At 38.7% G+C, this 24,053-nt stretch overlaps 1 protein-coding gene across 3 annotated transcripts in view; it reads left to right on the top strand.

Annotated features, from left to right (window-relative positions):
- Positions 1–24,053, top strand: part of EPHA3 (EPH receptor A3) — a 362,266-nt gene that overhangs the window by 219,191 nt on the left and 119,022 nt on the right. For all 3 annotated transcript variants that reach the window (XM_044750141.2, XM_044750142.2, XM_070488669.1), the window contains exons 4-5: positions 18,167–18,322; positions 19,008–19,343. In XM_044750141.2, the coding sequence (XP_044606076.2) occupies positions 18,167–18,322; positions 19,008–19,343 (492 nt within the window). The remainder of the gene's footprint in view (positions 1–18,166; positions 18,323–19,007; positions 19,344–24,053) is intronic.

Here is a 24,053-nt window from a genome sequence, read left to right as displayed (position 1 = left end):
TGAGAACAGGAACAAGACAAGTATGCCCACTCTCACCACTCTTATTCAACATGATACTAGAGGTATTGGCCAGAGGAACTAGGCAAGAAAAAGAGCTAAAAGGAATCCAACTAGGCAATGAAGACGTGAAACTCTCACTGTTTGCAGACGACATGATCTTGTACATAGAAAACCCTAAAAAATCCATTGGAAAGCTATTAGAATTAATCAACAATTACAGCAAATTTGCAGGGTACAAAACCAACTTACACAAATAAGTGGCATTTCTATACTCTAATAACACAGAACTCAAGAACACAATCCCATTCACAATTGCAACAAAAAGAATAAAATATCTTGGAGTAAAGTTAACCAGGGAAGCGAAAAGCCTACACAATTAAAACTGCAAAGCTTTCCTGAAAGAAATTGATGAAGACGTAAAGAGATAGAAAGACATTCCATGCACATGGATTGGAAGAATAAACATAGTTAAAATGTCTGTATAAATTTTCCCAAGTGAAGATATAATTACTTGAGAACAAAAGTGTGAAATTCATATTAGTGGTTATCATATTAGAGGTTATCAACATTTGCAGTTGACCATAATTTTCCACTATATTGCATTTTTTTAAAAAGAGAGGAAAAAAAGGAAAAGGAAGCTCAGACTAGTATAACATAAACAAGAGCTAATAGGAACTGTGGTATGTGTCTGAGTGTGTGTGTGTGTGTGTATAGATGCAGATGTGTAGATTTAAGCACCACATGGAGTATGCATATTTAGTTTTGTACTTTCATGGCATTCATCCAAAACTCAAATTACACATGTACACACAATGTTCATTGACTAAAGTGTTTTGTATGTGTGTGTATGTGAAATATTTTTGCTTCTAAGACTCCTTTAATTTTTAAGTTTTTCATTAGATAAATGATAATGTTAATAAGATATAAGCAAAAATAGTACAATTACACATATATTATTTCATCCTGCATTTTTTTCCGCAAACATGTTATGAGCATCTTTCTGTGTAAGATATTAACTCCATCATATACATGTATGAGAAGAGCATAATTTGTTTATGAAAATCTATGAATATAGCATAATTTAACCACCTTTCTAATTTAAGGCATTACATTCTTTCTAATTTGCCAATATAAATATCACCATATATCTTTATGTATATAATCATACGTAGGACATAATTCTTCTTGTGGGTTCATATACAATAGATACTTTGGAATTAACATCTCAGGTTTTCATAACTTCTGTCTCAAACTCCTAATCTGGGTGACTACAAATTTTTGTGATGGCAATTCTGTTGTGCTAGCGTTCACTTATAAAGGGGAGTGTTGGATTGGGGACCTCTTCATGCCCCAGGTGTGGTTTGAATGCAGCCTGGAAAATGCTTATTCCTAGGAGGGCACATTTAGACAGAGAAGTGATCCAAAATCCCTTCCTGGGAATAGTTTTTTGAGACATCCCAATGCTATTCTGATCTACAGAAAACTCTGGCACTATTCCGAAAAGCTTTTCCAGTCCATGTCTCAATATATCCCAAGTAAGGTTTTGGATCCTATGCATTTTACATTCACCATAATAACGTCCCATAAAAATTATTGACTCTTTCATTCTCTCATTCTCTCTTTTCCTATTTATCTGCTCATTATATACATATTCCTAGGAACTTTTAAACTTAGTTAATGAGTCTTATTCTCTGGGCATTGATAACAAAGGACAGAAAAATGCAACTAGTGCTATTCTTAGATGTACAGTTCTTCCTTGAAAGTAAAAGACAACTGAAAACTGGCAAAACACGATGTCCTCAGGAGGAGGAGCTGATTGAGGTGAATGTACATTGGACATATTTCTGTGTTACTGGCACCTGTCTTGGTAAATCTGATGGAACAACAAGAAACACAAGAAACTCTTGTTACTTAGCTATCTTCAAGCCATGCTAAATTGTGATTGATTCTGTCGTGTTTAACGGTGTGGTGGCATTTTGCCTTATAACTTTTTTATTGAATAGTGGAAGGAACAGAAGAAGGAAACACTTGATCACTTTGTAAATTCTGCACACCACAGGCAGGATTTAATGACTGAACGTAGCCGCTTCCAGTGTATTGAAATGCCTCCGCCTTACCTCAAAGCATTGTACCTCCATTCAAACGGCAAAGAATAGAGTTCCTGTAAGATTGTGGAGTGCAGCTCATGTTGGGAATAAACAGTTGCTTTGACCTTGTACCGGCAAATAGACCCTGGCAGGCCTGGAATTGCAAGGCCAGGAAATCATCTGTGTAGTCAATGCTGGTTCTGGTCATTAGTTTGTGTTTATGGCTGGGAATTGATAATACAGCCTTGTATATATGGAGCTAAATTCTGAATACTAAAAGGCCTCTGTTTACCAACAGCTTCATTTTTTAATTTAACGTTAATTCAAATTGAAACGAGCCTTTTAACCCTTAATTAGGATGATGTTTTCTCTTAAAAGTCAACCACATTAGTCAACTGGAGACAGAATTCACTTTGAAATCAAAAGGCTGTTCACTTTCTTTCAACAGTAGCCACCCTGGTTTACTAAGAGCATTTGTTTCCTTTCCCCTTAGAAACTTTACCCGCTCTCTGTATCAGCACTGCCCCAAACCACCAGTTGCAGCCCAGAGGAAGAGTGTGCTGTGGAAGGAGGTCTTGAAGCTTTTTTATAATTATTATTCATTGTATAGGTAGTACTCATAATACTCCCTATTCTATACTTTTCTCTTTACCATTTTCCAAAGCTGGTGGTTTGTTATTTTACTCCACTGCCAACCCATAGTATTTAGTTCCTGTTTTATTGTTACCTCTTTGTAAATATGGAATCAGCAGATTCCCGAAATATTTCTAATTCATTCACTACAAATTGGTATTATTTTGGTTTCCTTCTATTATTTTATGCACATTTTTGGTGTTTCTCTATAGACAATTAACATTTGGCAAGGACTTCATTGTTTTTGTTCCTCTGTGACCCATCCTGGGATTTTTCTGTAAGTTTTGGGGTTTGTTGAATAAATAAGCGAGCGTGCCCTCACTCACTCAGCACTTAAAGAGAGGAAGTAAAAGCCAGCTTAGCAAAGAAAAGGCAAGGCAAACCTCACTGCAGACTAACAGAGGAAATGTGTTCTCTTTTAAATTGTATTTTCAATACTGGGCTTGTTTTCCTTGTCATTAAAAGAGAAAAAAATCACATCACCTTACATTTTAAAAAATTAAAAAGAGTAGTTGATATCAGTATTAATTTCTCTTTCCATTCCTAAACTTCCAAAGACACTACTCAGTGAACAATGAACATAAAAGGAAGAGTATAATCACATATGGTTTTATTATGCTCTTGTTAAGGTGAAAGTCTACTAATAAGGCAACGTGTTTTTTGGCAGTCAATTTGTCTTCCAATCCATCCAACCGTGAAATCAACATGCCATTGAAAGGTACTGCTCTGATACCGGAAAGCACTGAAAAGGGCAGAAATCTGCCATTTCTCTTTAAGTGTATTCCTTTTTAGTCAGAAGAGAACCTCATTTCTTTGTCTTGTTCTGTGTGATTTAATATTTTCAAAGGCTAATTTTAATCCTTAAAGCAGTGACGAAAATGAAGATACTTTGTTCTATTTTTTTTCTACTTAGAAAGTTCTAGGAATCTTACAAATTTTGGTAAAGAAAGTATTAACCTTTTAAGGTGTCTAACCTGAAGAGTTTTTAGAGACAACTTAGTCAGTATCTGTCATTTAATAAATGAGGAAATTGAAGCCCAGAGAGGATAATTGGTTGCAAGTTAATCATTTACTTAAAAAATACATGTCATCAACTGCTAGGTGCTGGAAAATGAGCTGGACACTGGGCGTGCAAAATGAGTGGGAAATGCCTCCTGTCTCTCAGGCATGGCTCAGGGTCTGACCTGGGAGTGCATAATAATTACTAAAAATGCAGCCTCACACTTATGTATAGAAGAGGAAGTCACTGTCATAAGCACTCATTAAAATTTGGAGACACCTGGTCAATGACTTTGAGATAACACCTATTTAGTAGAAAAAAGTAGATCAAAACCTGCATTGCCTCATTTCTAGTCCACTGGTCTTCCTATTAGATGCTGAAAACACTTTGAATTTTTGGGATAAAAAGAAGAGAAATCAGAGAATTTCTTGGTGAAAATAACATAAAAATGTCATGTTGAAAAGTACCTTAGCACTCACAACCTCAAGTGAGGAGATGCATTTCTAAAGTAACTATGCCACGTGGAATTGGTCTCCTCTTTAAAGCTAGGATTGTGACTTTCATCACTGTAAGCTTGGACACAATGAAGTGTCTAAGCCATTTTGGGAGATCAGTACATGTTTGTTTGATGAAAGTGAATAAACAAAATCCAAACATTATATGAACGAGTCTGATTCCTAGTAAATTCATCATGATATCCAGCAGGGTTTGAGGAGGTGCGGCCTACCATTTTTAACGGTTAATAATTTAGATTCTAAGATCACCCTACTTTGGTATATCAAGACAAAATCAAAGATTAGAGTTCCTGCCACACTTAACTAATTCAGAAATCTTCATTACAGAGAGGGGATAAAAGATCTCGAGGACCATAGAGAAAGGGTGACAATTTGCCTCCACTTAAATGATCTTCAACTGTTGAATCACTGCCCTGGGGTTGAAATCGATGGATGATTTGACCAGTGTGTCACTGACAGAAACATGTGCCACTAGGTCACCTGAGGAGAGAGGTGGATCAGAAGTCTACCATTTTGGCAGCAGGTTTTGAACATGTGTATATTCACCTTTGATGATTCACCTTAGGCTTCAGTAGCTGGCCTACACCGGGGAAGGCCTTCACTATCTAGTGGAAGCTTTTCATTTTAAAATTTAAAACTGGATAAATCTGAATTAGTATTAATTCATCTGTCCTTCTTGCCTGTTCTATTTTCTTTGATATTCTGTAATAAGTTGACCAAGACTTCACTTGAGTAATGAAAGGAAAGAAAAATACATTAACATATCTGCTTTTTACCCCTTACCTGGATTTTTGTTATATGTCAAACCTTCTCATTCTCCAAAACATTACTTACGTGTCATAAACATGCAGATGTTAGATCACTACTTTTACATTCAAGGAAGTGAAGAAGGTGCTTTCAAATTACAATCATTGCTTTTGCAACTATAACAAAGATAATAAAACACAAGTATTTATGCTTCTTAGAGGTAAAGTCTCAAATTCTTCCATGAGGATTTTTTGAAGGATGAAGAAGTTATAATAGACAGACAGGTATTTAAGCACACATTGATTTACTGCAAGAAAGGCAGATAATTTATTGGTGGGAAAAATTTAAAGTAAGTATGTTATATAAATAATTCCCCTTTATACATTTAAAGAGAATGTTTCCTTCCAGTATAATAATTGTATTAGTTACTATAAATTCCTTCAGTTATATTCTCAAATTTGTTGAACAATTTCAGTGGAGGATTTAGAGATCCTCCTTGTAGCAAGAAAGGGAAAATTTACTTGTATGCCTCCCACATATAGTGGGTCACCCTATTCTTGATGAGGACAAGCTTGCTGTGCCCTTCCAAAGAAAACACACTTGCCCATCTGTGTACAACAGCATTAGACATCAAATAGATAATCCTAGAGAAAGACAAGAGAACTTTAGCCTTTCTGAAATGGTTGTTTACTAGGAATGGATGGCACATGTTTAATTAATTTTTGAAATGACTGTTCTTCAATGTCATACCACTAGTTTAGAATGGTAGGAAAATAATATATGGTTTCAGATAATAATTTTCTTTTAATATGTGATTTTTGTTCTTTTGAGTCTTATTCATTCTGTTCCTTTGTTTCTTCTACCAGTTTGTTTGTTTTATTGTTATCTATTTTCTTGCTTTTTATTGCAGTAACATTGGATTATAACATTATATAGCTTTCAGATGCACATCGTCATATACTTCAAATTTTGTGTAAATTACATCATGTTCACCACCCAAAGACTAATTATGGTACATCACCATGCATGTGAGCCTAATCACCACTTTTCCAATCTCCATTGCTATGTGTTTATTTGTCGTTGTTTTTATCTTCTACTTATGAGTGAGATCATACAGTATTTGACTTTCTCCCTGTGACTTATTTCACTTAGCATAGTACCCCCAAGGTCATGGTCCATCTATGTTGTCACAAATGGCTGGATTTCATCATTTCTTATGACTGAGTAGTATTCCATTGTATGCAAATACCACATGTTCTTTATCCATTTGTCCCTTGATGGGCACCTAGGTTGCTTCCAAGTCTTGGCTATTGTGTATAATGCTGCAATGAACATAGGAGTGCATGTATCTTCATGCATTTGTGTTTTCAAGTTCTTTGGATAAATACTCAGCAGTGGGATAGCTGGCTCATATGGTAGATCTTAATTTTCTGAGGTTACTCCATACTGCTTTACATAGTGGCTGCACCAGTTTGCATTCCAATCAGCAGTGAAAAGGCTTCCCTTCTCTCCACATCCTCTCCAACACCTCTTGTTTCCTGTCTTGTTAATTATAGCCATTCTGACCAGAGTGAGGTATATCTCATCGTAGTTTTGATTTGCATTTCCCTCATGGCTAATGGTGTTGAGCATCTTTTCATATGACTGTTGACCATCCGTATATCTTCTTTGGAAAAACATCTGTTCAGATCTTTTGCCCATTTTTTAATTGAGTTGCTGGTTTTTTTGTTGTGGAGATGTATGAGTTCTTTGCATATTTTGGATATTAACTCCTTATCTGATATATGATTTGCAAATATCTTCTCCAAATTGTTAGGTTGCCTTTTCCTTTTGTTGATGGTTTCCTTTGCTGTGCAAAAGCTTTTTAGTTTGATGTAGTCCCATTCGTTCATTTTTTCTTTTGTTTCCCTTGCCCAGTCAGACATGGGACTTGAAAATATACTGCTAAGACCGATGTCATAGAGCATACTGCCTAAGTTTTCTTCTAGAAGTTTCATGGTTTCACATCTTACATTCAAGTCTTTAATCCATTTTGAGTTGATTTTTGTGCAGGGTGTAAGGTAATGGTCAACTTTCATTCTTTCGCATGGGGCTGTCCAGTTTTCCCAACACCATTTATTGAAGAGACTCTCCTTTCTCCATTGTATGCTCTTGGCTCCCTTGTCAAATATTAGCTGTCCATAAATGTGTGGGTTTATTTCTGGCCTCTTAATTCTGTTCCATTGATCTGTGTGTCTGTTTCTGTGCTAGTGCCATGCTGTGTTGGTTACTATGGCTTGTAGTATATTTTGAAATCAGGTAATGTGATACCTCCAGGTTTGTTCTTTTTTCTCAGGAATCCTTTGGCTATTCGGGATCTTTTGGTGTTCTGTATAAATTTTAGGATTCTTTGTTCTATTTCTGTGAAAAATGTTGTTGGAATTTTTATAGGGATTGCATTGAATCTATACATTGCTTTAGGAAATATGGACATTTTAACAATGTTAATTCTTCCAATCCAAGAGAACAGAGTATCTTTCCATTTCTTTGTGTGTTCTTCGACTTCTTTCAGCAATGTTTTATAGTTTTCAGTGTACAGGTCTTTCAGCTCTTTGGTTAAGTTTATTCCTAGGTATTTTATTCTTTTTGTTGCAATGATAAATGAGATTTTCTTAATTTCTCTTTCTGCTACGTCATTGTTAGTGTATAGAAATGCAACTGATTTTTGCATGTTGGCTTTGTATCCTGTGACCTGACAGTATTAATTTATTATTACTAAAAGTTTTTCACTAGATTCTTTAGAGTGTTCTATATATAAAATCATGTCATCTGCAAAGAGTGACAGTTTCACTTCTTCTTTTCCTATATGGATCCCTTTTATTTCTTTTTCTTGCCTGATTGCTCTAGCTAGGAGTTCCAACACTATGTTAAATAAGAGTGGTGAAAGTGGGCATTCTTATCTGGTTCTTGTTTTTAGAGGGATAACTTTCAATTTTCTCCATTGAGAATGATATTTTCTCTGGGTTTGTCATATATGGCCTTTATTATGTTGAGGTATTTTCCTTCTATACCCATTTTATTTAGAGTTTTTATCCTAAATCAATGTTGTATCTTGTCTGAAGCTTTCTCTGCATCTATTGAGATGATGATGTGATTTTTATTCTGCATTTTGTTAATGTGGTGTATCACATTGATAGATTTGCAGATGTTGAACCATCCTTGCATCCCTGGAATGAAACCCACTTGATCATGATGTGTGATCTTTTTAATGTATTGTTGTATTCGATTTGCTAATATTTTGTTGAGGATTTTTGCATCAATGTTCACCAGCGATTTTGGCCAGTAATTTTCTTTTTTCGAGTTGTCCTTGTGTTTTGGTATCAGGATAATGTTGGCTTTGTAGAATGAGTTAGGAAGCCTCCCCTCCCCTTCAATTATTTGGAAGAGTTTGAGAAGGACAGGTATTAAATCTTCTTTGAATGTTTGGTATAATTCACCAGGGAAGCCATCTGGTCCTGGACTTTTATTTTTTGGGAGGTTGTTGATTGTTGTTTTGATCTCCTTACTCATGATTGATCTATTCAAATTTTATCCTTCTTCTCAGTCCAGTTTTGGAAGGTTGTATGCTTCTAAGAATTTATCCGTTTCTTTTTGATTATCCAATTTGTTGGCTTACAGCTTTCCATAGTATTCTCTTATTATCTTTTGCATTTTTGAGGTGTTCCTTGTAATATCTCCTCTTTAATTTCTGATTTCGTTTTTTTTTCTTAAAGATTTTTTATTTTTTCCTTTTTCTCCCCAAAGCCCCCTGGTACATAGTTGTGTATTCTTCGTTGTGGGTTCTTCTAGTTGTGGCATGTGGGACGCTGCCTCAGCGTGGTCTGATGAGCAGTGCCATGTCCGCGCCCAGGATTTGAACTAACGAAACACTGGGCCACCTGCAGCGGAGTGCGCGAACTTAACCACTCGGCCACGGGGCCAGCCCCGCTGATTTCGTTTTTTTGAGCCTTCTCTCTTTTTTCTTGGTGAGTCTAGATAAGGCTTTGTCAATTTTGCTTATCTTTTCAAAGAACCAGCTGTGGGTTGCATTCATTTTTTCTATTGTTTTTTAGTGTCTATTTTGTTTATTTCTGATCTGATGTTTATTATTTCCTTCCCTCTGCTGATTTTGGCCTTTGTTCTTCTTTTTCCGGTACCTTTAGTTGTGCTGTTAGAGTGTTTATTTGGAATTTTTCTTCTTTGTTGAGGTAGGACTGAATTGCTATAAATTTCTGTCTTAGAACAACTTTTGCTATATCCCATAGATTTTGGCATGTCATATTTTCATTTTCATTCGTCTCCAGGAATTTTTTGATTTCTTCTTTGATTTCTTCATTAACCCAATCATTGTTCAGTAGCATTTTGTTTAATGTCCACATTTTTATGACTTTTCTGATTTTCTTCCTGTTGTTGATCTCAAGTTTCATATCTTTGTAGTCTGAAAAGTTGGATGATATTATTTCGATCTTCTTAAATTTATTGAGACTTGTTTTGTGGCCTAATATGTGATTAATCCTGGAGAATGTTACATGTGCATTTGAAAAGAATGTGTATTCTGTGGTTTTTGGATGGAATGTTCTATATATATCCGTTAAGTCCATCTAGTCAAATGTGTCATTTAAGGCCGTGTTTCCTTATTAATCCTCTGTTTGGATGATCTGTCCACTGGTGTAAGTGGAGTGTTAAAGTCCCCTCCTGTTATTGTGTTATTGTCTTTTTCTCATCTTATGTCTGTTAATAAATGCTTTATATACTTAGGTGCTCCTATGTTGGGTGAATAGATATTTACGAGTGTTATATTCTCTTGTTGGATTTTTCCCTTTATCATTATGTAGTGCCCATCTTTGTCTCTTGTTACAGTTTTTGTGTTAAAGTCTATTTTGCCTGATATAAGTATTGCTACTTCCACTTTCTTTTCTATGCTATTTGAAACGAATATCTTTTTCCATCCTTTCACTTTCAATTTGTCAGTGTCTTTAGTTCTGAAGTGTATCTCTCATATGCAGCATGTACATTTGTCTTGTTTTTTATCCAATTGGCCCCCTATGCCTTTTTATTGGAGCATTCAGTCCATTGACATTTAAAGTAGCTATTGATAAATATGTGTTTATTGCCATTCTGTTACTTATTTTCTGGGTATTTTAGTAGTTCTTCTCTGCTACCTTTAGTATATTTTTACCTTTACCAGTGATTTTATTGCCTGACTTTTTGATAATTTTTTTACCCCTATTTGTGGTCATTGCTTTCCCACTTAAATAAGTCCCTTCAGCATTTCTTCTAGAGCTGGTTTCTTCGTGATAAACTCCTTTAATTTTTACTCATCTGGGAAGCTCTTTATGTCTCCTTCCATTCTGAATGACAACCTCGATGGATAGAGTATTCTTGGCTGCAGATTTTTTCCTTTTAGCACTTTAAATATACCATGCCATTCTATTCTCACCTGTAGGGTCTCGGCTGAGAAGTCCGCTGATACCCTTATGGGCTTTCCCTTGTATGTTAGTTGTTGCCTTTCATTTGCCGCTTTTAGGAGTCTCTCTTTATCTTTAATTTTTGACATTTTAATTATAATGTTTCCTGGTGTGGGCCTCTTTGGGCTTATCTTGTTGGGAGCTCTCTGTGATTCCTTTACTTGGATGTCTGTTTCCTTCCTTAGGTTAGGAAAATTTTCAGCTATTATTTCTTCACATAAATTTCCTGCTCCTTTGTCTCTCTCTTCTCCTTCTTGGCCACCTATATTACAAATGTTAGTGCACTTAAAATTGTAGCAGAGTTTCCATAGATTGGTTTCATTCTGTCTAAATCTTTTTTCTTTTTTGCTTCAGCTTGAGTGATTTCCTCTAGTCTTCCGTAGAGCTCACTGATCCATTCTTGTGTATCTTCTACTCTGCTATTGAGTGCCTCTAGTGAATTTTTCATTTCCAGTATTGTATTCTTCATTTATGATTGGTTCTTTTTATATTTTCCAGTTCTTTGTTGATGAGCTCACTGTGTTCAACCAGTCTTCTCCCAATATCTGTGAGCATCCTTATGAGATTTTCTTTGAACTCTTTGTCAGGTAGGTTGCTTATTTCTGTTTCATTTAGTGCTTTTTCTGGGGTTTTGTCCTGTTCCCTTGCTTGGATTGGATTCTTCTGTCTCCTCATTATGCCTCTTTCTCTGTGCTGATATCCATGTATTAGGTAAGTTGGCTATGTCTCCTGATCTTGGAGATCTGCCCTTACATTAGAGATGCCTTTTGAGGCCCAGCAGTGTGCTTCCCTCTCATCACCAGTCCAAATGATCCAGGAGTGACCCCTTTGTGGGCTACTTGTGTCCTTCTGCTGTGGCAGGGTTGCTCTTAATGTAGGTACCCAGGGAATCTAGTTTTTCATTCCCTGGCCAGCTGTTTGTAAATCTGGTTTGGGGAGCCTCAGCATGGTTTGCTACAAGGTCTAACAGCACACTCCTATTGCAATTTTCTGGTTAATTGGGTAGGTACCCAGTGTAGCTGGTTGCTAGGCTCAGGGGCTTGTAGTTGCTATAGGCCTCAGGCCTACAAGGCTGTTTTCAGTTCTTTTAGGCATGCAGGTGAGTGGGGCTGGCCCTAGGCACAGGAGCACTCAATTGTTTCAAGCTTTGGAAGGTGAGGCTGATCCTTTTTGTGGCTATTTGTGAAGCACAGGTCTTCTGCCACTGATAAGCATCACCCCCCACAGCACCACCCACACCATCACCACAGTCCTGTTCCATGCACACTTCCCAACCCCCGGAGCATACCCTGACACCTCACTGCCAAGGCCCCCACCTCTCCACCAATGCCCCCCACAGTTCACCTGGTCCTCATACAGGCCCTGACCAACAGAGGTGGACACACTTGCCTGCTTCTGCAGAATCAAGCCACCCAGTCAATTAAGGCTGACAAGTAGGCTGAGGGCTTGCTTTTAGGTGGGGCCAGTCCCTAGGGAGGGCTGCCTGCCCTAGCTGAACAAGATTATATCTGCACTCTAGTGAGTGTGGCAGCCCCCTGGGCTAACAGGCCAGGGGAAGAACCTCAATGGTGTCTGCCTTTCTGTGTCAGCATGCCAGGGCCAGGTCAGAACAATGGCCCTCACCCATGTCTCAGTCTCCAGAGATGTCTCTCCTCTCACTGAGAGGAGAGGCTGCCAGGTGAGTCTCTTTTCATCAAAGGACTGTCAGCCTTCTCTCTGGTGATTTTAGGTTGCTGAGACAGGTGAGTTTGAGTGAGGGCCCTTTAAGACCACGGTCTTTCTGGCTTTCATCTGAGAGCTTTTCTAGGGGTATCCCCACTGCAGTTAATAGCCAGCAAAGGCAGATAGTAAGACCCTCGTCTCTGTTGTTCTGAGTCTGAAGGATGATTATAGCAGTATCAGCCCCTGCTCCGTTTCTCACTTCTCCAGGGAGTGCTGTGTACCTTAGAGTGGCTCACCCGTGGCCAGATGAGAAAATCTGCTGCTCCTGAAGGTGGCTTTTTTTCTCTCCAGAAGGAGTTTCTGCCTCTTCCACCTTAGTCAGGATTGTCCCTTGTTGTGGGGGTTCTTTTTATCCAGTTTTCAGTTTTCTATCCAGGGTAATTTTTCCAAAAATAGTTGTAACATGGTTGTGCTCATGGGAGGAGATGAGTTCAGAGTCTGCCTACATCGCCATCTTGACGAGATCCTCAATAAGTGATTTATGTAAAATTAAAAGCAGAATAACTTGTTTGTTCAGACTATCATTGAACTTCTTTGTTATCTTGGGCATGTTACTCTTTCTGTTTGTGCTTCAACTGCCCATTCTGTAATATGGATAAACTAATACTTGCCCTGATTATTTCAACAGAATTGTTGGTTGATTTAATTGAGATGGCATATATGAAAGTCCTTCATAAATAGAAAAGATGTCTACAAGATTTCGGGTGTTACTGTAGAATCTGCACACAGTTGACATTCAATGAACATGTGTGAATTGGTTGTTGAAGCATATCGCATAGCTGCTGGGTGCAAGAAGATGCAGAGCAGAGTCTGTCCATTTGCCACCTAACATCCTAGATTTCAGGGTCCTCAGGTGTAAAACACACAAACTGGCCAATGTGATTTCTTAGGATCTTTTTAGCTCTATTAGGCTATGATTCTATTTAATTAGTGCTTCTCAACTGAATTCTCTGTTTATCTTTCACATCATTTAGAAGTACTTTGGCTGCGAGTAAAAGAAAACTTAACCATGTCCGGCCCCATGGCCAAGTGGTTCAACTTGCGTACACTCTATTTCAGTGGCCTGGGTGCATGGATTCAGATCCCAGGCAGGGACCTACACTGCTCCTAGGTCATGCTGAGGTGGTATCCCACTTACAAAGTAGAGGAAGACTGGCAAGAAGGTTAGCTCAGGGCGAATCTTCCTCAGAAAAAAAAAAAAAGAAAGAATAAAAAGAAAATCACAGTGACTTAAACAAACAGCATGTTATTTTTCTGACATTATAAGAAATCTTGAGATAGATGCTTGCTAGGTCAACTAGTGTGGGGTACACATCTCTGTTTTTCTTTGCCTTTAACTTATGGTGACATGTAAGGCATTATGCTCATAATCAGTGCTAGAATAAGGTAGATGGAATGGCTTTAGTTGAATTTTGACCATCTTGTTAGAAAAGAAAATAGTATCCCAAAAACTTTCATCAGATTTCTGTTTGCATCATTTTAGCCATCCCTTTGGCCAAGACTTTGGCCATCCATCCCTGTTTGCAGTGCAGCCTGAGTAAAGGAGTTCTTGGCTGAACACATTTCTGAGCAAAGCCGGGAAACTACCAGCAAGCAGGAAGCAGGGGCTGGATATCAAGTATGTGACCAGCAGTACCTGCAACATTCCTCTGCTTAATAGTTTGTCTTTTCAGGTTGATCTACTTCTGCATTTAAATTATGCTTCTTACAGGCCAGCTCCTACTACTGTTTCATGATGTTTCTCAAATGGGATTCCCTCTGTATAATCTCTTCCAACAGCTCTGTTAGAATGGAGTGTCTGCTCAGTGTAGCAATGTTAAATGTTTGCTGCCCATTTTAATGGCAAAGGCTCTTTTGGGATGGACAAAATTTGAGACATTTATATCTTAAATGCTAACAAAGAGACTGAACAAGAGTAGATGACTGACAAATGTGTAATAAACTGAATATATTTGTGCCTACATATCTTTTACTATTATCATCTCTAAGGTTATTATTTAGTCATAATTTGATAAAATCTAGTAACAAGTTTGAGTCACATTCTCAACTTCTTGGTTTATTAACTGTAGCTACTTTTAAGTTACTGTAAGAAATCCGGTGCTGTGGTGCTGTAATGGTGTGGTGCTTTGTTGCTGTGGTACTGTGGTGCTGTGGTGTTGTCATGCTGTAGTGCTGTAATGCTTGTTGCTGTGGTGCTGTGGTGCTGTGGTGCTGAGGTGCTGTGGTGTTGTGGTGCTGTGGTGCTCTAGTGCTGTAATGCTTGTTGCTGTGGTGCTGTGGTGTTGTCGTGCTGTAGTGCTGTAATGCTTGTTTTTGTTGTGCTGTGGTGCTGTTGCACTGTAGTGCTGTAATGCTTGTTGCTGTGATGCTGAGGTGCTGTGGTGTTGTGGTGTTGTGGTGTTGTGGTGTTGTGGTGCTGTGGTGTTGTGGTGCTGTCGTGCTGTAGTGTTGTAATGCTTGCTGCTGTGGTGCTGTGGTGCTGTGGTGTTGTGGTGCTGTGGTGCTGTGGTGCTGTAATGCTTGTTGCTGTGGTGCTCTAGTGCTGTAATGCTTGTTGCTGTGATGCTGAGGTGCTGTGGTGTTGTGGTGTTGTGGTGCTGTGGTGTTGTGGTGCTGTCGTGCTGTAGTGTTGTAATGCTTGCTGCTGTGGTGCTGTGGTGCTGAGGTGCTGTGGTGTTGTGGTGCTGTGATGCTGTGGTGCTGTAGTGCTGTAGTGCTGTAGTGCTGTAATGCTTGTTTCTGTGGTGCTGTGTTGTTGTGGTGCTGTGGTGCTCTAGTGCTGTAATGCTTGTTGCTGTGGTGCTGTGGTGCTGTGGTGCTGTAGTGCTGTAATGCTTGTTGCTATGGTGCTGAGGTGCTGTGGTGCTGTAGTGCTGTAATGCTTGTTGCTGTGGTGCTGTGGTGTTGTGGTGCTGTGGTGCTCTAGTGCTGTAATGCTTGTTTCTGTGGTGCTGTGGTGCTGTAGTGCTGTAGTGCTGTAATGCTTGTTGCTGTGGTGCTGTGGTGCTGTGGTGCTGTAGTGCTGTAATGCTTGTTGCTGTGGTGCTGTGGTGCTGTGGTGCTGTAATGCTTGTTGCTGTGGTGCTGAGGTGCTGTGGTGCTGTGTGCTGTGGTGCTGTGGTGCTGTGGTGCTGTGGTGCTGTAGTGCTGTAATGCTTGTTGCTATGGTGCTGTGATGTTGTAATGCTGTAATGCTTGTTGCTGTGGTGCTGTGGTGCTGTAGTGCTGTCGTGCTGTAATGCTTGTTGCTGTGATGCTGTGGTGCTGTAGTGCTGTAGTGCTGTAGTGCTGTAATGCTTGTTTCTGTGGTGCTGTGTTGTTGTGGTGCTGTGGTGCTCTAGTGCTGTAATGCTTGTTGCTGTGGTGCTGTGGTGCTGTGGTGCTGTAGTGCTGTAATGCTTGTTGCTATGGTGCTGAGGTGCTGTGGTGCTGTAGTGCTGTAATGCTTGTTGCTGTGGTGCTGTGGTGTTGTGGTGCTGTGGTGCTCTAGTGCTGTAATGCTTGTTTCTGTGGTGCTGTGGTGCTGTAGTGCTGTAGTGCTGTAATGCTTGTTGCTGTGGTGCTGTGGTGCTGTGGTGCTGTAGTGCTGTAATGCTTGTTGCTGTGGTGCTGTGGTGCTGTGGTGCTGTAATGCTTGTTGCTGTGGTGCTGAGGTGCTGTGGTGCTGTGTGCTGTGGTGCTGTGGTGCTGTGGTGCTGTGGTGCTGTAGTGCTGTAATGCTTGTTGCTATGGTGCTGTGATGTTGTAATGCTGTAATGCTTGTTGCTGTGGTGCTGTGGTGCTGTAGTGCTGTCGTGCTGTAATGCTTGTTGCTGTGGTGCTGTGGTGCTGTAGTGCTGTAATGCTTGTTGCTGTGGTGCTGTGGTGTTGTGGTGCTGTGGTGCTCTAGTGCTGTAATGCTTGTTTCTGTGGTGCTGTGGTGCTGTAGTGCTGTAGTGCTGTAATGCTTGTTGCTGTGGTGCTGTGGTGCTGTGGTGCTGTAGTGCTGTAATGCTTGTTGCTGTGGTGCTGTGGTGCTGTGGTGCTGTAATGCTTGTTGCTGTGGTGCTGAGGTGCTGTGGTGCTGTGTGCTGTGGTGCTGTGGTGCTGTGGTGCAGAAGTGATTTTATGAATGTGGTGTCTTTGCTGTAAGTATCACATAGTATAGCTGTTTATGATATTAACAAAAAGTGATTGAGTGTTTAGCGAATACCTTTATGCCAAATGTTGCAAAAACCATAAATGCGTCAAATAAAAACACACAGATAAATTTACAAGGAAACAAAATAACGAAGTACATCGGAACACTGCCACTTAATCTTTTAAAGTCTCAGCAATGCCCTCTTGAAAATTTAAAGGCACTCAATGATGAGGTAAATTGAAACCAGAAGTTAAGTGCATAGTTTGTTTATGCTTTATGTCATTTCCCCCTGTGGCAATATGACATGAGATATGAGTGGAAGTTTCCAACTAGTACTTAAAGACAATATTCAAATGTTTATAATCCTAATCCGTGTTTGGCTAAGGCAAGAGAATTTATTTGAGTGGCTCCTGATGTGACACCAAAAGTTGTTCAATTTAATATAAAATGGTCTTAGAGCAGCCATTCTTTGTAGGAACTAGAAAACAGCAAAACTGGATTAGCGATTGCTATCGTTTTAAGTTATTCTAATTGTTTGTCTCGGCAGTGTGTTTCCCTTGGTAGTATGTTTCCCAAGAAAGGTTCAGTAGGAAGATGTATTGTTATGGACATAATGTCTTATCTTTTGAAATGCATTTAATGATTATAAGAGTTAAGATATGTCCACACAGGTTTTACTTAAATGCAAATAACTTGTTTTTCACAATATGAAGTTGATAAAAGAAAATTCTGGCATTCATGATAAAAAATGATCTATGGTGCCTATTCTATATGTAAGTGCTTTAAGCCATCCAATCTCAATGTGGCATTGAAATTGAGTTTTAGAGATTTAAGAAATTATTGACTTCCAAAGATGATCTGGAGGAAATCTAAATAATTTAGACCCTGAATTATTTCCTCAAAGTAATGTCAGGGAACTTTTTATTTGGATTTTCACTATGATATCAGTTCTCAATGTAATTATGAAAATGGATCAAATGAAACAGTATATCACTTTGAAGTTTATATCAGATTAAATGAAAATAATATAATGAAGGCATATTTCTGTAAAAGCAGTAAATAGTGAAGACTAAATGGGCAGCTGAAATCACTATTGATAACCAGTTCACTGGACTTAAAAAAACACGTTTTTCAGAGACATGGCCAGAAAAAAAGAGGGTAGCATAGAATTATTTAAAAAGCTTTAATCTAGTAACAAGCCACAGGTAGATTGGTTTAAATAGAAGTTGTACCTCCCTATGTATTTGAGATATAGGCAAGTAAGTATATTTACATCTTTATTTTAGGCCATTTCCATAGAAGTTAAGGAACGATACTATCAAGGCAGAAAAAATATCATAGCTCATGAGAACCATGTATCAATAATCTTAAAATATCAATGAAGCCGTGATTTCTTACTTCACTTGCTAACAATTTGTGGGGATGAAGTTGGCCACACTGAAACCATTGGAGAACAAGGGCACATGTCACGCAGTGCTAACTGCAATGCAGAGAGTGTACACATGGCATCATGCTTAAAGATGGAACGGCGACATGATGACATGGCTTTGCTTTATTTTCTCACAAATAGTCCAATGCCAAGTAAAGCTGTGAAAACACAAGCTGGAAATCTCATCATGCTCGAGTGCCAAAATAATCTAAATCTTGTGCGGTTTTTTTCCTCTTAACATTTGGTGCAAACTCCAATATATATGTGGAAAATGGGCTGCATTATTTACTTCTGTAAATTCTGGTAGGAAAAAATGGGTTTTTCTTCATAATGAATGCATACCCTAACATCCTGAAATCTGTTTTACATATTTTCAAAAACACATTTTCAAACTATCACAGAATTTTAAGAGTCGCTTTGTTTGTAGCTTGTCGTCCCGGTTTCTACAAGGCCTCGGATGGTGGTATGAAGTGTGCCAAGTGCCCCCCTCACAGCTCCACTCCGGAAGATGGTTCAGTGAACTGCAGGTGTGAGAATAATTACTTCCGGGCAGACAGAGACCCTCCATCCATGGCTTGTACCCGTGAGTAGTTTTGCTGCAACCCATGCCTCCATGTTTGTTTTATTTTGATTTTTCTTCTTGTTATTGTGCTTTTTTTTTTTATCATTTGGCCCATTTCTTTCCCTTATCCATGTGCAAATCGAAAGCTTTCTCTGCTTCACTTTCTCCATGCCTCGCTCACCAAAAATGCAACATTTATCATACAAAATGAATTAGCTTTTAAGCACTTCCTGCTACAGGACCTCCAGAAAGAAAGAAAACTTTCTGTATCTCGTTCCAGGTCTGCATTACGTTTGACAGAATAGGGGAGGTTATAGGCATGGGGTTTGTGTTTTTTACATTTCTATTCCCTCTTGTTATATGTTGGTCATAGGTCATAAGGTAAAAGGACTAAGATTTATAAAACTAATACTAAAGTTTTCTTAACTATTCACAAGGGCATTGAATTTAGAGGGAAATTCCTTTGTGGGACTTCGTGAGGGCATCTTCAACCTTGAGTCGAAACTCCCCCATTCCTAGCTTAGGGAGGACTGCGCTCTTGAATCCATGTGTCTATAATCTCATGGATTCTCTAAGGACGAATTAAAAGTTTATAATAAAGACAAGATGGCAATTCACTTCTTTCAGTTCCATTGTAAATTATCTATTTCCCTTGTAGTAGAAAACAGAAGTGAGTCTCATTAATCTTTGTTGAACTACTTTGCAGGACCTCCATCTGCACCAAGAAATGTTATCTCTAATATAAACGAGACCTCGGTTATCCTGGACTGGAGTTGGCCCCTGGACACAGGAGGCCGGAAAGATGTTACCTTCAACATTATATGTAAAAAGTGTGGGTGGAATATAAAACAATGTGAGCCTTGCAGCCCCAATGTCCGCTTCCTCCCTCGACAGTTTGGACTCACCAACACGACAGTGACAGTGACAGACCTCCTGGCACACACTAACTACACTTTTGAGATCGATGCCATTAATGGGGTGTCAGAGCTGAGCTCACCACCAAGACAGTTTGCTGCCGTCAGCATCACAACTAACCAGGCTGGTGAGTACTGTGGGAGCTTCCTCCTCCTGCCGCCCAGGAGCCAAGTGCTTGACAGAGAGACTGGGGGAAAGGGTGGGAAAAAAGGTGTGAAAGAGCCCTGGGATGTTCTCTTCTATCACTTTTAGACAATTATGGTACATTAAGTAACTCAATTTAATTCTTCAAGTGAGAATAAATCATACTTGTGAGATGATTTTAAACTAGTTTATTCCATTGCTTCCCAATTTGGAATCGTTAAATATTTGAGGCTCTGGAGATAGTGCTTGTGGGACTCCTTGAAACATTTTGATAGTTCAAAGATCTTAGACGTTGAAACTTAGCTTAGAAAAGATTACGTAGGGTATTTATAAATATCTTTACTTTAGTTACATTTATATTAGTTTTCTTTGATATCGTTATTCAGTTATTTCATGCTCCTCAGAAACTCTGAGCATTATAGCTCAGTGACAATTCTCTGATTAATTAAAAATAAGAAGATAAACCCATTTTATTTAATAGATGTAATTCATATTTAAAATTTCAAAATACGGAATTTGTGCAGAAACATAGTGAAAAGGAGTCTTGGTGGGGAACAGCATGAATCCATACTATGTTGGCAGATTATGAGTAATGGCCCTTTAATATGGAATGGAAAAATTAAACAAAAAACCAAACTTCTCACTTTCTTTATCTTACATGCACAATATTTCTCTTTGCTTTACTGTTACTAAATCTTGTTCTTTCAATCACTCTTGACATCTTCTGTGTGTTTTCTAGTTCTCTAAAAATTCTTGTGCTTTTTTTTTTTTAATAGTTTTTCTCTTTTTTCAAGTGTGGTGCCCAAAATTATTTATAGGATTTTAGTTTTGATTCTCTCAAACATATCAGTTATACTTCACAGAGTATACAGAAATATACAAATAATACTTCTTTAAGATAAGACAGTCATTTTTCCAATGTTGATAACTGCGGTGAATGAGTAATAAACAGTTTTCTTTGGTAATCAACAAAGCTTGCACAAAATTAAGCTGATAGATATTTATCGTGAGTAATTGTTTCTACAACATATCATTATTAGGGATACATTCCAAGCAATTCAATTCAGAGATATTATTGTATCATTTGAACACAAACACTGGAGGCAAAAGGGGAAAAGGAAGAGACAGGGTGCCACCCTGAGCATATTTCAGCCAGAACCACAGGTTCTCCCGTCTGCTCCCGGGTGGGCTCACCCCTGAGCTGGAAGTCAGGACTCAGGGTAAATGCTGCTTCTTATCTGTGTTTGGCTAAACTGCGGAGTCTGCCTGCTCTCCGCTGGGACTTGACCTTTGCACTGAGGATGTGTATACCGGAGGCCATTGGAGAAGGGTAAGCGGAGAAGAGCAAATTCTCCTACACACTGGAAGAGTCTTAGAGCAACCAAATACCTCATGGAAGCACTCACCACTTTCCTTTCCCTCACGTGGCTGGCTCAGGAAGGTGAGTTAAACTACCAAGGGTATACGATTAATAGGTATCATCCAGGCCTAACTCTCGGCAAGTATGCAACCAGTGTGACTCTGCTGGCTGTTAAAACTGTGTACCACTTCTATACTGGTTAGAATAGTGCTAACTACTTCTGGGCATCTGAGTTAACTAGTATAGATGCATTTCTAGTTAACTCCTTAAGTACCTAGAGTAGACCCTAGACCCAGTTTCTCAAGTCTACCCCATTCTCCCCCGTAATCAAGCAACCAAAAGGATAAATCCTGGCACAAGAAGGGCTCTCCAGAGCCCTTGCTCTTGAGAGGCCCCTGTCCCTGCCGTGCTGTTGAGACATAATTTAAATGTCACCCCTGGAAGGTCCATGTTCAAACGTCTCACTTTCTGATTCCAAATCCTTCTTTTGTTCCCAAATCCCACTTTGCTTCTGGTGTCCTATATTGATGAAAATCTTACACTTTTACATTGTCTCTTGGTGATAAACTTTATTTGTGGAAAAAAAAAGCATGACTTTTAAATGAAGTGCACTGTATGATTATTTTAATCTTGCTGACTGCATCTATAATTTTTACCGCTTGAGCTGGATCCTGGACCAACCAGCAAATGTTTCACTTTGCTTCAGTTAAGGATATTTAAATGTTGTAACTAATAATGTTTAAAAATTTGTAACTTAGGTTTATTTCACTGTCTTCCATGAGGGGAAAAAAAATGAGTAATGGTATTGCTATGTATCACATGATTATAGCTTCTCATATTCAATGAAGACAGGAATTTTAAGAAATTATAATTATGTGGTAAATGGCTTTCTCAAATCCTATATTTCAGGCTGATTTACTACCTGGTTTAAAATAGGAGCATCTGTGTTATAATTATATCCTAAGTCAAACAGAACGTACGAAAACAAGCAAAACTCCTTATTTCCTATCTTATCATTGGCCTCTGGCTTTCAGACAATGCATTTATCAGGAAACTAATAATTCCAGATATATACAGTGAATGAATCTAGGTAAAGTGGCAACCACAAGCAGGCCAAGACATTAAAAAATAAATGGGGTTGATGTTTTGGCCCTCCCAGTTACAAATCACAGGGCAAGAGGGATATTCAGCAAGGATGACATCAGTTACTCTCTCTAAACTCATTCTCATTTTTTAAAAAATCACAAATTCATCTACAGTATGCACCACTACACATTTTATATGTTTATTTCAGGGTGTCTGTATCATTTCATGTGCCTGGGGAAGTAGAGATCTTTGTTCCATCTTTAAATCCCCACGGTAAGATATATAAGCAAGATTAGAAGCAATGCCATTTCTCCAGGGAGTGTTTCTTTGTTTTGCTTTATTTTTGTTCTTGTGAAGGTTAATGGACTGGTAGCTTTGAAAAATGAGCTCCCTACCACTAGAAAGATATGGCTGTGACAGATATGATGCCATGGTGTTTAAATTCCTCCTGGTCTCTCTATCTTTGACATGGATATAAAGGGGAAATGTGAATGTGTCCCTTTTAATATAGTTTGTGAGATTGAGTCTGTTGATTTTTCTCTTGATTACATTGTAAAAGGCATGTGATGACCACATGATAAGGCACCTTCTAAATTGTAAAGGATTATGTTGTAAATTTGGATGTTAGTTCTCAGCTCTCAATACTTTCACAAAGCATGTGAGTGAGATAAAAAGCATGGTCTCTGCATAAAGATTGTATCCATGAATCCATCAGTCAAACATGTACAGAAAGAACTGCAGATTGCAAAACAAAAATCTTAGAGTTGTAACTTGGTGTAAATTGCTACTTCTTGTTTTCTTCCTTGAATGAGTATATTTACCTTTGTAAGGGAGGAAGACATTTCCTCTACCCACTGTAGGTCCTTCTGGCCAGACAACAAATTAAATTCACATGAGACAGAATAACAGGAGAAAACTAAACAGAGCTTTATTACGTGTGTACATGGGAGAGACTCAGGCAAACTGAGCAACTCACCAAAATGGCAGAAGCTCTCACCTTAAACACCATCCTCAGCTAAAGACAAAGGTGGATGTTGTGGGTGGGGGGAGTCAGTTACAGGAGGTTACCAAAAGAGTACAGTTAAACAAGAGTAAGGCTATTATGCAGATTTAAGTCCTTGCCTACCACATTGATAAGAGTTTCTAGAGATAAGGTCATCCCCTTTTCTTCCTGGTACAGAGAGGGAGACAACTTTACAGATGGAGATTTCCTTTAAAATGTAAATGTCTCTTAACAAAGGGTAACTTCTACTTTTCAGAGTTTCTCTCATGTCTGCAGTTTTTAAAAGTAACCAGGCCAAAATAATCCTCATGCCAAAGAGACATATCTTTGGGTGGCCACTTCCAATCCCCCACACCTTTCAGTTCCAGAAACAATCATTCCACTAGTGGAGTATCTGTCTCTGTTTATTCTCAACCTCCATTATACAATCTACTTCTTTTTTCACTATCCTACAGCATATAATGATCTCAGACTAGAATCGGGGGCACTAACAGAGAATTTATGGGCTTTCAATTTCACGGTATACCCCTGCCCCCATTTTACGACTGGAGAAACTAAGATTTGGGAAGCTTTTCCAACATTTCATTGAGATCAAACTTCCATTTTTGTCTCCCAACTCCAACTGCACTTTCAACTCCTATTCTCATATTTTTTCTGTGATCCTGTGATTCATGCCATGTAACTACAAAAATAAATGCTGCCTTGGAGATAGAGAGGGGATTTCCTGGGAAAATTAATTACAACCCATGCCATCCACAGTAAAGTTGCTCCTTGTTTCTCAATCATTTATCATAGGGTTTCTTAGGAGTATTCTGCAAGAGATCTTCCTTATCATCCCCACTCCTCCCAAACCTAGTCTTATCCTTTACTCATTCTCTGTAGATGATTTTTCTTCTCTGATATTTTATTATAAAAACAAATATAAACTTGGTCTCAGTCCCAGTTCACAGGACTCCTAGAAACCTTTGGAATTTCCTAAGTGATAGGAGCAATAAAGGTGAAATTTTTTGTTATTCATAGCAAGTCTTTGGCCTCTGGGGAGGAAAGAAGAGCTGGAAATAGAGTTTAATCGCCAATGGTCAATGATCTAATCAATCATGCCTATGTAGTGAGGCCTCTTTAAAAGCCCAAAAGATGGAGTTCAGAGGGCTTCTGGATTGGTGAGCACATACATGTGCTGGTAGGTGATGTGCCTGGAGAGGGCATGGAAGCTCTGTGCCCTTTCCCATGTACCTTGCCCTGTG

This window comes from Equus asinus, chromosome 18 (genome assembly GCF_041296235.1).
Source record: "Equus asinus isolate D_3611 breed Donkey chromosome 18, EquAss-T2T_v2, whole genome shotgun sequence".
Lineage (NCBI taxonomy): Eukaryota > Metazoa > Chordata > Mammalia > Perissodactyla > Equidae > Equus > Equus asinus.
Note: the sequence above shows the minus strand (reverse complement) of the source record. Positions and strands in the feature narration are given on the sequence as shown.